This window comes from Trachurus trachurus, assembly GCF_905171665.1.
Source record: "Trachurus trachurus genome assembly, chromosome: 5".
Classification (NCBI taxonomy): domain Eukaryota; kingdom Metazoa; phylum Chordata; class Actinopteri; order Carangiformes; family Carangidae; genus Trachurus; species Trachurus trachurus.
The window spans coordinates 27,509,816-27,524,123 of NC_139896.1; the positions used below are offsets into that span (position 1 = coordinate 27,509,816).

At 41.5% G+C, this 14,308-nt stretch overlaps 1 protein-coding gene across 1 annotated transcript in view; it reads left to right on the top strand.

Moving 5' to 3' along the window:
- tex264b (testis expressed 264, ER-phagy receptor b) overlaps positions 1-14,308 on the top strand; it is a gene marked incomplete at its 3' end in the record, with an annotated part of 45,509 nt that overhangs the window by 5,037 nt on the left and 26,164 nt on the right. The window contains exon 2 of the mRNA XM_083971374.1: positions 234-455. Within this exon, the coding sequence (XP_083827500.1) occupies positions 234-455 (222 nt within the window). The remainder of the gene's footprint in view (positions 1-233; positions 456-14,308) is intronic.

Here is a 14,308-nt window from a genome sequence, read left to right on the forward strand (position 1 = left end):
CAAGTAAACATTGAGGATTATATATTGGAAACGGACAGATAACTTTTTTTTTTGCTCGATAGCATTAATCTGCCAGTGCTGTTGTCTCTGTGTGACATTTGAAATCACTGTAATGGGTGAAGGAAAAAAGAGGAAAAGGTTAAATGCTGGTAAGATTAGAATGTGGGCATGTTTTCTATCTGATAAATCTCTCAGTCTGTCTTGTTTACCAGTTCTAACTTTTGTTCTTGCAGGTGCCTGGACCGCAGTGCCGCTACGCCGTCGGCAGTATTCTGAGCGAGGGGGAAAACCAGGTCGATGAGGAGTTTCTAAAACTCTATGAAACATCTGGCTTTAATGTCTTTTCCTTTCCCGAAGTCACACACGTGGTCACTACCTCGTTCCCCCACAGGACGCTCTTCTCTATTCTCATGAGAATGAACAGAGTCTACCCACGGCTGGAGCTCTACATCAAGGTATTATGAATTTACAATCTTTTCTGCAAAACCACTTTCAATCATATTTCTATATCGCCATCAATACAAATGTTTTGTGAAATTTTAAGTTTTCAACTTTGACTAAGTCATAACTGGTTTACTATATACCGTGCATGAGAATATCATGGAAAAGTTCATTTATTTCAGTAGTTCAATTCAAAAAGTGAAACTCATTAAATCCAGACACCTGCAAAGGTTTCCTGAGCCTTTAAATGGTCTCTTAGGCCTTGCTCACACTGCCACTCCAAATCAGATTTGTAGCATAATCCAGACTGTATCTAGTTTTACGATTACGAATTACGAAAATTTTATTATCCACTGAGTGGAAATTCCTCTTTGGTGTCACCATAGACATGTCTCACAACAACACTGTACTTCACACATCACCCATTCAAGTACTGTACATAATTTCATAGAAGCACACCACAGTACGAATCAAGTTTACAATAAAGGTCTAAGACCTGCCTTATTCAGAGAACCTGCTGTGCAGGGAAACCCTCAGCAAAGGAAAAACAGGGTAAATTTTAAGTTTTTGACAGCCAAACACCACATGAGATCCGATTTTTACAAATCTGATTCAAACCCCATACGGAGGTGGTTTCAAATGCGATTCTCATCAGATTTGTACAGATCTATTCCAATGTGAACAGCTCAGTTGCTCGATAGGATCTCCAAGTGTCTCCTGCGTCACTCACAGCGCGACATGAACCAAATAACAACAACAACAACAACAACGTAGTGCCAAAGAGACAGACGTTAATTCAAGGCGCATTAAATCATGCGGAATGTCTGATCTGGCATCCAGAAATGTAAGCGCCACACTCCATCAACAAACGTCCCCACCACACGATTCCACCAGCCTGCCTGCACCAGTCCACCCTTTCCCCTGTCATTCCAGCGGTGATGGCAGCACACCTCAGCAGGCCCTCGGTTGCTGGCGCTTCTTTGCAATTAACAGACTATTTATGCTGCAGCTCCACATGATGAATTGAGACAGAAACAAGCACAGTTCACTGTCGTCCGGTTTGTTTTTTTCTGGGCATAGCCTGTTATCATGGTGGATAAGACAAAAGATGCAATATAGACACACGCTGATTGGATCTGACCACTTGCAATATGTAACGTAATGTAATCAGTGAGTAAAATCAGATTCTGATCAGATGATTCCTGTGAAGATATTGTGTATCCGATTCCTGCGTCGGAAGCCAATCAGCCAGCAACTGTAACACAACAATGTCTCTGAGGCTCAGAACAGAGAACCTGAATGTTTACTCATTTAATGTCTCCACAGTGGAGTTTAATTGGGAGTCTCTTGAATGCTTAAAGGGATAGTTCAACATTTTGGCAAATTGGCTCATTGCCATAGTCCCTATAGTCATAGCAGTAGGTTTGTTACCGGTAATTGTCGGTGCAAGCTATTTTTAGAATGGCGGAGCAGAGCTGAGCAGAGCTGTTCAGAGCTATGCTACAGAGGCTAATGGGATTTCTTGGTTTCCCTCATCAAACTCATCAAATACACAATCCGACAACTCCAAAATGCTCTCGTAGACAAGTTGTGACCTGCACATTCACCACGCTATGAGATAATAACGAATCGTTATGAGACAGAGTTGTTTTCGAGGCAAATACAGAGACTGCTTGCCGAAAAACTGCCCCTTACAGGAGCGTGCATCAGTGGTTTTGCATGAATTTACATCGAAAACGACTCCGTCTCGTGGCGTTCCATTATTATCTCATAGCGTGGTGAATGTACAGTTCACAACTTGTCCACCAGAGCGTTTTGGAGGGAAACCAAGAAATCCCATTAACCTCCGTAGTGTAGCTCTGAAAAGCTCACGGCTCTGCTCCGCCGTTCTAAGAACAGCTTACACCGACAATTGAAGGTAACGAACCTACTGCTAAGACTATAGCGATTATGGCAATGGGCCAATTTGCCAAAATATTGAACTATCCCTTTAAGTTCAGAGAAAATAAATAAGAGATGTGTCCATCCATAAATGTCCCAGTTTTACAAAATGTAAAAAATAATTAAATTTTAAAGGATATCGTCAGTTATCACATGACAGTGTTATTCTCATTTATTGAGATTGCACCTGTAATAGATTTGGCTATCATTTAATGGCAGCATACATTATGCATGTACACTATGCACTGACAGATGTTTTCTATGCCTGCTTGTGTGGGTTCAGGTATGAACTTAATCCCTAAGTAAACCAAATGTTAGGGTAAAGAGAGAGTGCACTAACCACTCTGCATTACTGTGAAGCAAACAACAACCAGCATCTTAAGCCCATCACATAGATGTCCCATGGGCCTCAGCTTTCCCACACAGTGTCTTAGCCGCACACTGAGTCAGCACACAGAGCACCATTAGAACATCTTCTGTGAACTTTCACTGTTTCTGTTTGGACTCAGATCCTGAGCATTTGTAAAAAAAAACTCAAACACTATTTCCAGTTATTTCCTCTTGGAAATGGGAGCAGGTGGTGTAAATAACTATTGTGAGCTGCTTGTATGCTTATTTTAGAGGTGCAAAAATGGGAAAGGAAATGTGTGAGTGTGTGTGTGTGTGTGTTTGTGTTCATGTGTGTGCAGATTGAATCATTGCTGAGTCTGAGGTGATACTACGTCAAACACTTGCAAGCACATGATCGATATTTAACCTCACGATCGTCACGTGCGCATCTGAGTCACACTGTTTGTTTTCAGGCTTCACGAAGGTGTAATTTGTGAAAAGCCGCACAAGTGCGTTCTTTTCTTTTCACCTTCTTTGCGGCATCCCTCGGAGGGCAGGTGGGTGTGTGTTGGGTCGGTACAGCGGGAAGCGATTGATGGTTAGAGAGGAGATGGAGACGTGGAGTGAACTTGAAGACAGAGGAGAAAAGAGGAGGACACGTTGAGAACCTTTTTGGTACTTCGTGATGAATGAGCTCACCGAGTGCTGCTCGAGGGATGCTGGGAAAGTGAGTCACTGCGATGGGGCAGAGAATTTTCGAAGATATGATTTCATTATGGAGTGTGTGAAAATAGGTGGCGACACGGCAGGTCGCCTCAATCACTCTTCAGGAGGAATGTGTTTGTGTGTCCTGTCTGGCCGGCTCTACCATCTGCTTGGACGCTGTTGAGCCTGGCTCTGCTCCAGCGGCACTTTAGCCTGTCTGAAAGGTCAGCTTCCACAGGCATGAAACTGGGCATCAGTCTCCTTCACCAACAATATTAAACCTTCTTTTCTTCTTTTCTGTCTTTCTACACTTGCTCTATATTCACTGTCATGTTTGAAGACTCAACACTTGTTGAATCAGACGTAGATGGTTCTCAAACCTTTTTACATCAAGGACCCCTAAACAAATTAGACCACGGACCCCCCTTTGGACACAATTTTGGAAAAAAACAAACAAAACAGAAATACACACATATTTGTTCTGAGACTGAATGACGTTACTTTTTTTTTTTTTGTCAATGTGTGTTCAAATTACTGCCAGTGGCATGAATTTTTGGAGAGAGTTCAAGAAATTTCTGGAAAAAAAAAGTTGAGGATCCCCTTGAACCCTCTCAAGGACCGCTGGGGGTCCCCGGACCCCACTTTGAGAACCACTGAGATAGAGGAAACAATAGCTATTAGAGTATTGATACGTTAGGGTGACCAAACATCCTCTTTTGCCCGGACATGTCCAATCTGCACTTCTGTTTTTTTTTGTTGTTGTTGTTGTTGTTTTTTTTAAAGCCCCAGTATGTAACTTATGGCTTTTTATTAGCAAAAATCTAAATATAACTTTCATAAATACCTATTTCACTATAGTCGAATCACACCCGCATACAAATGAAAGCTTTCTCGTACCTTAGAATGAGTTGTTACAAGTCGTTACAAATATACAGGGGGGGCGCACCGAACCTTTCCTGCCATGTTGCATCGCCATTTTTTACGTTCAGTGGCAGCGTGACCGTAGGTAACCACAGAAACTCACGGAGCTGTCGGCTCGGGGAGAAACTTTTTGAGGTAGCGCCTGTTAAAACTGTCACCACTGTGTAGTGTGAGAAGGACGGAGGCACTGATGTTGCATTCAGGTGCAGTCAGGCAACATTATGGCAGAAAAGAACAAGCATTGCGCGTTCCTGCGCTCTGGAGGCGTTGCTTAAGAGAGAAGTCTGAAGAAAGGGGCTCCAAGCCTTTTGAATCGTGTATTTTCAAAATGTGGCCTGCTCCAACAGATTTTTCCAGGATCTCCAACCCTACCTTTTGGTCGGGACAAATTTGTTGTAGGTTGATTTTTCTAATACAGAAGTTTTTCTACTTTCATTTTATTCCAGAGGTTTTCTTTTTTTTTATATTCTATTTTTCTACCATTGTGACTTGTTAGAGAGAGATTATATTAGGTATAATATTGCATATTGAATAACCTCTGAGAAGCCTTTATGAATTTGTGTCTTTGGTTATGGAAAGATATTATTTTTGCTGAGTTTTCTATCCATACAGACGAGGCATACTTTAAATATAAAAGTTATGAACTTCAAGTATCATTTAAGTATCTTGAGTCGGACACTACTACACCCCCACAAAAGAGTTGGGATGGACAAAACCTGCTAATACAATGTGATAGTATGACAAGCACCCTAACCAGTAGTTGTTCTAGTTATGTGTGTCTCATGTGGGTGGATTTCTATCCTCCATCCATTATTTCCCCTCCAGCTATTATTGATATGCAACTGCTGTAAAGAAAAAAAAATCCCACATACAGAATTCTGTTCATATCGATGTTTCTGGAGGAAGACAGGCAAAAAAGATGGAATAAAACTTGTCAGCTGGCCTCAGAAACTCAAACTGATCCAGGGATTTGGTTCCAAATCATTTGGTTATGTTAAGAGGAACCTATTTTAGTTATTAAATGCATGCATGCTGAAGCTTGCAGGTTGCAGTTTGCAGCTGTTTCTCCTCTGATGCTGTACAACACCTAAATTGAGTCAGTTTTGTTGGAATTCATTTTGTGCTCCTTGCATAATCCAATGGCTTGTTGATTCTTAGAGATTCACCCAGAATGAAACATTGACCCGTTGTTCTCTTAGAAGCAGTGTTGCCCCGTAAGGCAGAGAAATTAACTTTTATAAAACTGATATGTTTACACAGGAACTGTTAAAGAGTAACAGCTAAAATATACTGTCAAGAAAATGTCAGCCATGGACTAAACAAACTGTATTTTGAAGGTGTTAGAGCATTTAAAATAGTCATATTTATGTATACTGTGAACCACAATCAATAGTCCACATTGGTGCTTCCTTTTCCAACCAGTGGGCACTGAAAACTGACCGACACCACATTTGGAGGTCAAACAAAAATGAAAATTTGCAAAGATGCTTTACGTTGTGTACCTGCACCTGAACACTGTTGCAATAACTCACCCATTAAGTCTTTGGAACCCTTGATATGAAATATCCTCATATTAGAGTGATTGTTAAGTTAAAGGGGCTTAAGTGTGTCAGAATTAATTCTGTCAGAAAGTGAATTGAAAGATTTTTAAAATGAAAAGAAAAAGTAAGTAGCTCAAGTATCGGTAAGAATGAAATCCAAGTATAAAAGGAGTTAACATGGCTTGAGTCTACAGGTGGGCTTGGGTGGGCATGGCCCACCTAGCCCAATCCAATAAAAAATCACTGTTATAGTAGGGCTACGTGGTATACGTGGTAGACGGTAGAAATGATATAAATTTGGTACACAGTATGGATTTGCGCTCTAATGTCCTATCGTCGATGACATCATCGCACCTGCCTCAGAGACAGCGGAGCAGGAGAGCTTGTTAAAAAAAAACGGTGCTGCTGCGTCCGTGATTTGGTCTCGGTTCGGCTGTAAAGCTACAGTTGGTAAGTTGACGAAAAAAGTAAAGTCCGCAACTTTATGAACCTCTTAGAGAGAAGACATACCTTAGCAACCGGAGACTTCTTGTGTGTGTGTGTGTGTGTGTGTGTGTGTGTGTGTGTGTGTGTGTGTGTGTGTGTGTGTGTGTGTGTGTGTGTGTGTGTGTGTGTGTGTGTGTGTGTGTGTGTGTGTGTGTGTGTGTGTGTGTGTGTGTGTGTGTGTGTGTGTGTGTGTGTGTGTGTGGAAAAAGATAATTTGCAAGATGTGTGGAGTGACAGTGACAGCAAACAAAGGCAACACGAGCAATTTATTTGACTATTTATGGCTTTGTTATTTGTGTTTGTTTGCACTATTTGCACCATAAAGTGCTGGTTTTAATTTTGAGTTTTGAGATCTACTTTCTGCACAATAAATACTCTAAAAATTACATTATTGCTTAAAAAAAAATCTAAAATCCCAAAATCAGTTTAGCTTTGCTAAGGGGCTACAAACCCATTCAGAAACATGTCCATTATAATTTTTATGCTGAAATTTATACCGCGATACTGTTACCATGAAGGGTTTCGATTTATACGAATTTAAGGTCACCGTCCAGCCCTACGTTATAGCTATTTTGTTGAGCATTTTGTCATTGGTCACTATACTGTATGAAATGCACTGGACGCATCAGCCCAGTCGCTGTTTTCTTTTGGCCGAGTTCGGGCCAAAAAAAGTGGCCTGACTCCGGCCAGGCCCTTTTGTCAATCGATGCTACACTTTGTGCCGTCTCTACTGTGAAGCATGCGCACATGCATTGTCTAGTGTCTAAAGGCCCCCACACACACCGCCCCGACGCGACCTGACCCTGGCGGCCTTTTGTCCGACGAGTCTGTCGCCTCTCGTCAGACACAGTCAGGAGAAAGGAAGCAGTGAAACACACCGCCCTGACTACTGCCGACTACACAGCAGCCTGTACGTTCTACGCTTGCGCGAAATGCAAAGTCTCCCCAACAACGAGCAGCGCTAGTCTCGTGCCAGTAATCCCAAACATGAAAACAGGAAATGCCGTAACGGAGAAACCATAGAAGAAACCATGGAGCTTAAAAACAAAGTGCACACAACATTAGCTTGTTATTAGTTTTGAGAAGACGTTTTGAATGTTTTGGAAACCAAAGCTTGGCAGCAAAATCATCGTTCCAACGCAGATGAACACACCAAACAGACCGGACCCGACGCCGTCCGACTCTCCCCGACGCCCGACGGTCGGGCCGGTGTGTTCCTGGCTTAAATGCTGACCGGGGATGACACCTCATCATCGAATATTTTAACCGTATTTCGAATCTGTGGGAAAAGCAAATTCCCTGGAAATCTTACAAGTAGAACCAAATTAGCATTTGACTTCTATAAATAGTTTATCAGCATCTCTAATTCAAGAACAATATTTCAAGTGAAGTTTGGCTCACATTTAACAGAAGCCAACCCAACAGCACAGCCAGTCCTCCATGGCTCCCCCTCTCTCTCTTTGTGAATAAAGCATGCTGTTGATCGCTGACACTTGAAATATCCCAAGTGGTGAGACCTTTTCAAACAAGCTCATCAGCATTTAGCATGCCCAGCTTGTCATGGCACAATGATTTCTGTCTGTCAGACACTTTGAGTCGCTGCCCCATGGCTGGGCTTGATATTTGCCTAGTTAGACCATCGATCGGCCCCAGTGTTTTTCTTCTGTGCCTTGGCTTTTTAGTGCCGGGCTACATCACAGACACCTTGGCATCTTGAGATTTGATCCGAGCACGGTGGCCAGGCCTTCAGACTGGATTGGGGACTGGGGTAGGAGGATAATATTGCTGACATTCACCAAGATCTAAAGGTTTGTGAAAGGCAGACGATGGAACATTTGTTTGCTTGAGGGCACCAAAATTTCTTGCCAGCACAGAGGTTCTGAGCTGAATATAAAGCAAGTTTTCCTTTGTTCTTGGGAAATGGCCTTTTTTTTAGCAACTGACACACATGGTAAAGTGATCATGAAGTCTTCCTCAGCACAGTGGAAAAAACGAAGCCCTGTTTTTTGGGACAGAAGGTGCCGTTTCTTCCAATTCTGTTAGTGTTGTCTGCATAGGCGAGAGTGATGCAGAGCAGAGCACAGATGCTAGTCCGCAGGGCCTGTTGAACACGCAGACATTTAACTAACTGATGTACAATCCGAAAGGTCAGTAAAGGTCATAGGGATTATACACCAGACAAAGTCATGGAGGTAGTGTCATATGCTGGAAGACTTAGAGGGGAAAGCCTGTAATTATAACTGTACATCTGGGGGTTATGATTTCATGATTGCATTAATACATCATTTATTCCCAAATGGTGGAGTTAGGATTCATCAAAATCTCACATTCCGTCTGTGCACAAACTTACCATCTGTACCCACTGCTCTCTGTCAGCAACTCTCCAAGTGACATTAGACAAAGTCAAAACCCTTTTTGTTGCACACTTAACTCTGTGATATGATTATTATTTGTATTTAAAAAGTATAGATATCAGTCACCTACAGAACTATTACGCAATTCACATACTTGTGCAACTTAAACATTATAAAATGTTCTACTTTTCCTCTCTCTTTTTATTTCTGATGAGGAGGAGGAGGAGAAGAGAATGTTTTTCACAGTAGATGTATCAAACAATTTCAGCCCTTAGTTGCTATAAAAATTTGGTAATTTCTGTCAGTCAAAAAGTGTTGCAAATGTAAGGTTTTTCACAACTAACCAATGCATGAATATCCTTCAAGCAAAAATGAATAAATTCATGAAGAGATAGATAAATAAATGTAACAATTTTAACTTAACAAAAACAGTAAAGATAAAATGTTGCACTTCAGGATATAAACACAAAAGAACACATTTTACAAATAACCCAGGCTGTGGACAACTGCAACATTTCACTCCTTGTGTTCAGGACTTGTTCTGTTTGTGTTGCAGAGATAACACCATTTAGTAGCAGACATGTGTATCTGGATTGTGTTAAATTTTGAATGCACTGACTTAAAGCAGCTTCAAGAAACAGACACTGGCTGACAGACTGTCAGAGCAGGATAAATGAATGACCAGATTTCAAGAACCAGAGAAAATTTCTAAAAGATGGACACTGCACTTGTTCGGCATCAGCAGCACTCTTTTCCTTTTACTCCAACGTCAACACTGAGATGGGAGACTATTCTTTGAACATGGAGGGGACATCAACAACCCACAGTCCCAGTGGATCCCCCCCTCTTTTCCTAGAGGTGTATTATGAATTCATGTCAGGGAAAAGGGCCAAAGGCTGATTCTAGAGGACACTGAAGACCTGGAACCAGTGAAGAAAATCAAAGAGATTGAGTCAACAAACCGAGAGATTTTCCTTCTTCTGTCTGTGAGGCCAAGACGACGACATCTGGGAAATGCCATGTTCTGGTTGTGTAGACAAAGCATGATTTGGTCTCCCATACTAAACATCTGGTGAACCAAACACAGGGACTCGCTGAGAGAGACGGTTCCTGCCCCAGCGGCAGGGACATCAGGATGATCTGCAGGGCCGTGATAGCAGGCCTACCGAGGAAGTTTGGGAGTGTGTGATCCTGTCAGATCAGCTGTTGTTGCGTCCATTGTTAAATCCCTGCAGGCCCACATCACAGAGCACTCTGCCGGCTCTGCAAACCCCCCCAAAAAAGATGAGATCTGGATGTAGAGAGAGCACGTCTGGCCAGTGCTGCACGTCGTGGGAATCTGCACCATCTGGGCCATCCTGGCTGCAATCTTGGTAACTAATGAGAGTTGCAGGTGGTGCAGCAGCTCGCACTGTTGCTTGTCCACTGTCGGAGGTTCACACAGGGCCACACACAGGGGCTCAGGACGAAGACAGGCCTCCGTATAGCAACAAGGCCAGGGCTACCGCTGAGCTCAGTCCATCAATGTGATGGCATTGGTTTTCTGCTGCTCCAGTAACTTCACACACTTATTGGACAAAATAATTTAATTGGAAAACAAAAAAATGTTCGATGACAATTTTTAAAGAACTTCTCCTTTAATATGATCTAAGAAGAGCTGACAATAATATGGCATAGATATAATAATGTTCTCTAATCATACTTGTCTTGTTGAATATTGATCATGTTATTTTCAACCTTAATCTGCAATTAACTAATTTACATGAAAAGATATGGAGTGAAAGTCAAGTATTTATGAATGAAGGATAGTACGATCTGCTTGTAGTATACGAGCAAGTATAAGTATACAAGCCTCTTAAATCTTTAACAAAATACACTTGACTAAATGTATAGTTTTTAGTTACCTGTTACAAATGAGATGAAACAGAATCTTGCCTTTGTTATTAAGGTCTTATTTAGGTATGTTTGCCAATAGTAATGCTAAAAGCAAGTGTTAGTAACATAATAACGGTAGATACATTCAAAAATAAAATGGACATGTCACTAATTTGTATATATTTTGAATGCTAACTTAAAAGAGCTCCAAGATGTAGACGGCAATGTCAAAATGTTACAAGCATTTGCAGTTTCCTGTCTATTGTCTGAGGTTTGTGGCAGCACTACCTAGTTAGAAAAAAACAAAAAAAAACAATCAGCAAAGATAATTATGTTTTAACCCTGACTTGGATGAATATAAATTAATCATGAATAAATATAAATAAATACATTTGAATAAATTAAGCATTGCATTTAATTTAAGTGTTCTGTAGAATAACTGGTGCTTGAAGTGTTGAATGTGAACAATGCACTGCACAGAAATGCTAATTGACAGAGGTAAAGTGTTTTGAAAAATCAGGAAGTAGGAAGCAAATGTTTTGTGACAATAATACTACATGTGGACAGGTCATAGGAAAATGTATGGTTAATAAACACAACACAATTCAACTGTATAACAATAAAAAACACATCAATAAAAAAGCTTAGTGACGAATGAAGCTGCATGACAATGATTAGATGCTTTCCAGACAAGAAAGTACAATTTGCTTAAAGTCCCACTCCCGCGACCCTTTTCGGCCATTTTAAAAGCAGCTCATTAGCCATGCACATTAGCAATGCACCTCTGGAGGGTGGGCGGAGACTGCGCTGCTCTGCACCCGCCCAGCCACCTCCCCGCTCGCTGACAGCTGAACATTGTACAATTACAGATTCAGCGCGTTTAGCATAAAACTCCACACTGGGATTCGATCCCAGACTGGAACATAGTCCTTGCTCACGGTGAAAGCTGCTCTACCAGGTGAGCTATACCTGTTATACTTTCACAGCTACACCGAGCTGTTAAGCCTTTCACCTCTGAGCCAGATGCAGAGTGGGGCGGAGCTTGTAGCACTAGTGCCCTCCCCTGGAGCTGTGACACCCTCAACTCCAGTCTCCCTGAAACTGCCAGTTTGCGTCTGCCATTGGTTCACAGCAGTTTGAAGGCAGAAAAACTCAGAAATGCAATTTTGCACTTCTTTTCTGCTGATATGTGCTCTAACACAAGAAAAATGCCACAGGAACATGTGAAAAGCTCAAAAAACACGATTTTCACGGGAGTGGGTCTTTAAGCGACATCTACTCTGTTCAGTGAGAGGCAGAGACATAGAGCAACAGTTTGTTACACATGGAGTTCAAGACAAAATAAGAGGCATACTTTGTTACTTCTAACTTTATCTCTGAGTAATAATTTAATAAGTAAATGGGCCTAAATCACAGCACAGTCTTTGTGTTTAACTCATGGTGACTTTGACAGGTGACGCAGCAGCTTGGAAATGACTTGGAAATGACTTCTGGTCTTAATGGGCTGTACTTTAGTCTGTATTTCATGCCCATTCTGCTGTCCAACAACAGAGACATAAAAAAAAAATGTAATGAGAACATCTTTATTGTGGGGTTGGCTGTATTTTGAGCAAACAGATAAATGGCTTAAAGCAGAGAGGAATGCAATGGACTACAGTTTTCAATATGTCCTCAATTTTGTGCATTGACAATACAGTCAAGCTTTTTTTTTTTCTTATTCCTAATTCTCTTCCAGTGTCTTATTATCCTAAGCAAGAGGCCTGTTTGGAGAAAGCAGATGCTTAATTACTCCTTATGTACTTGATAAGCTTAGCTGAAGACCTTAACATTTCTATAAGATGTTATTTCTTCTGAAAATGAGAACATTTCTGAATTATAATGCAATATTGTCAAAAAATTGTCATAATACAAAAATCGATGTACAAAATCACTTGGCCCCTTATTAGGGAGGTTGCGTCATGACCCTGCAAGCTAAGTCTCCCCGCACAAAGCTCTGTGGAGTTTGTCTCTCAAATGTTCAAACATGACTTTCATCCTCCAGAAGCTGGGAATCTACTGTTGGTGTTAAATGTCACTTCTACATGATTGATCTGATTTAAACTTTATTCTCTATTGCACTGTCACTCTGAATCAAGATCAGGCAGGGGGGTGTGATTACTATTTAAGAAGGATGGTTATTTTTAGATATGGGACAAACTGCTTGGTGCCATTGGCCATCTTATCAATCACTTAGGATGTGAATATCGACCAAATGCTTTCAAGATGTGTGCTGTCTGATTTGATGTTATTGGTCTGTGATTGTGTTGTTGAATTTATACCATGCCTCGTCCACTATCAGCAGTGTTGATATAATGATTTGTAGACATCAAAGAATGCTATTGTATAGTAGTCAATGTAAATTTTATTATCATTATTATTTCCTAAATCCATCCTTCAAAAAAGTAAGTAAAGTATATATTTTTAGGAATATGAAACAGAATTCACATTTAAAACTAGCTCCACAGAATAAAATCCTGCTAATCCATTGATGCATCAGTAAAGTAAGCTTCAACTGCTGACTTATCTGTGATTGGTTGATTTACCAAACAAAGTTAAAGGGGCCTTTACACCCCCACCTACCTCGTTTGGTTCAGTCCGTTTGATCCAAACCAAATTTACAGGTGTGAAAGCTCCCCCGGACCATGGTCCTGACCAGAGACCCCAAATTTGGTCCGACCAAAAGAGGTGGCCTCGGTCGGAACCAAACCAAACCATGGTTTGGACTGTTGTGGTGTCGAAGCTTTTTTTTCCTGATGGTTCGGACTTTTGAACCTTTAAGCAATACTTAAGAACTTTCAGTTTTGGTTGAGTTTGGCGGCGCCAGTGGACCAAAGCGGTAGTGTTTTGCCTGAAGGAAGACCCCATTTCCCACGAGCACCAGCGCGTAGCGTCAAAAACATCCTGATCTCCTGGTCGCGTGCAACAACTCGGTGCTGACCTGTTGATCTGCCTATTTTGTGATTTTACAATCAGTGTTTCCTCCTTCACGGTGCCAACGGGGTAAAATGGTGTCTGAAAACCTCTGACCTGTTGACTTCAGACCGGCCTCAGCCCATTACAACGTTTTAAAGGTGTAGTGCGGGAAATATGATCCGCCGTAAACACGGTGTATTTTATTTTGAAAAATAACCGGCTGTTTTGTTTTGTATTTTGTACACAATTTCCTGTCTTGCACAGGCTGCTCTGTGCTGAATTTATGCGCCGTGCACCAGTGTCCAGTGTTGCACAGTGGAGCAGCAGCCGGTGGAAGCTCACACATTGACTATGATAGAAACACATCGGCTCCGCTGCCGAGCTGCAGCCATTCCGCATAACTCTCCCTCTTTTGTTTTTTAAGTCTCCTCAGACAAAACTTTTAATTTCTTTGGTTTTCTTGCTGCTTCTGCCATGATAGCAGTAATCCCACATAAGCGTTCACGCCGACTTTCGTATTTATAACGAATGGGGAAAGGGTTATGACTAAGGGTTAAGACTTATGCCGTAAAGCAGTCAGCACATTTGTAGTTTGGGGTTCCTACCATCCACCTCAAAGCTGTTTAGTGCCAGTAAAGGCGATACAGACGCCCTCAGGCCATGACAGAGGTGTCATTCAACCTGTTCTTAAAATATTATGTGAATGTTGAAAAGTTACTTAGTGTTGGTTTAACAGGAGGTCCTGTTGTTTAGCCACAAGAA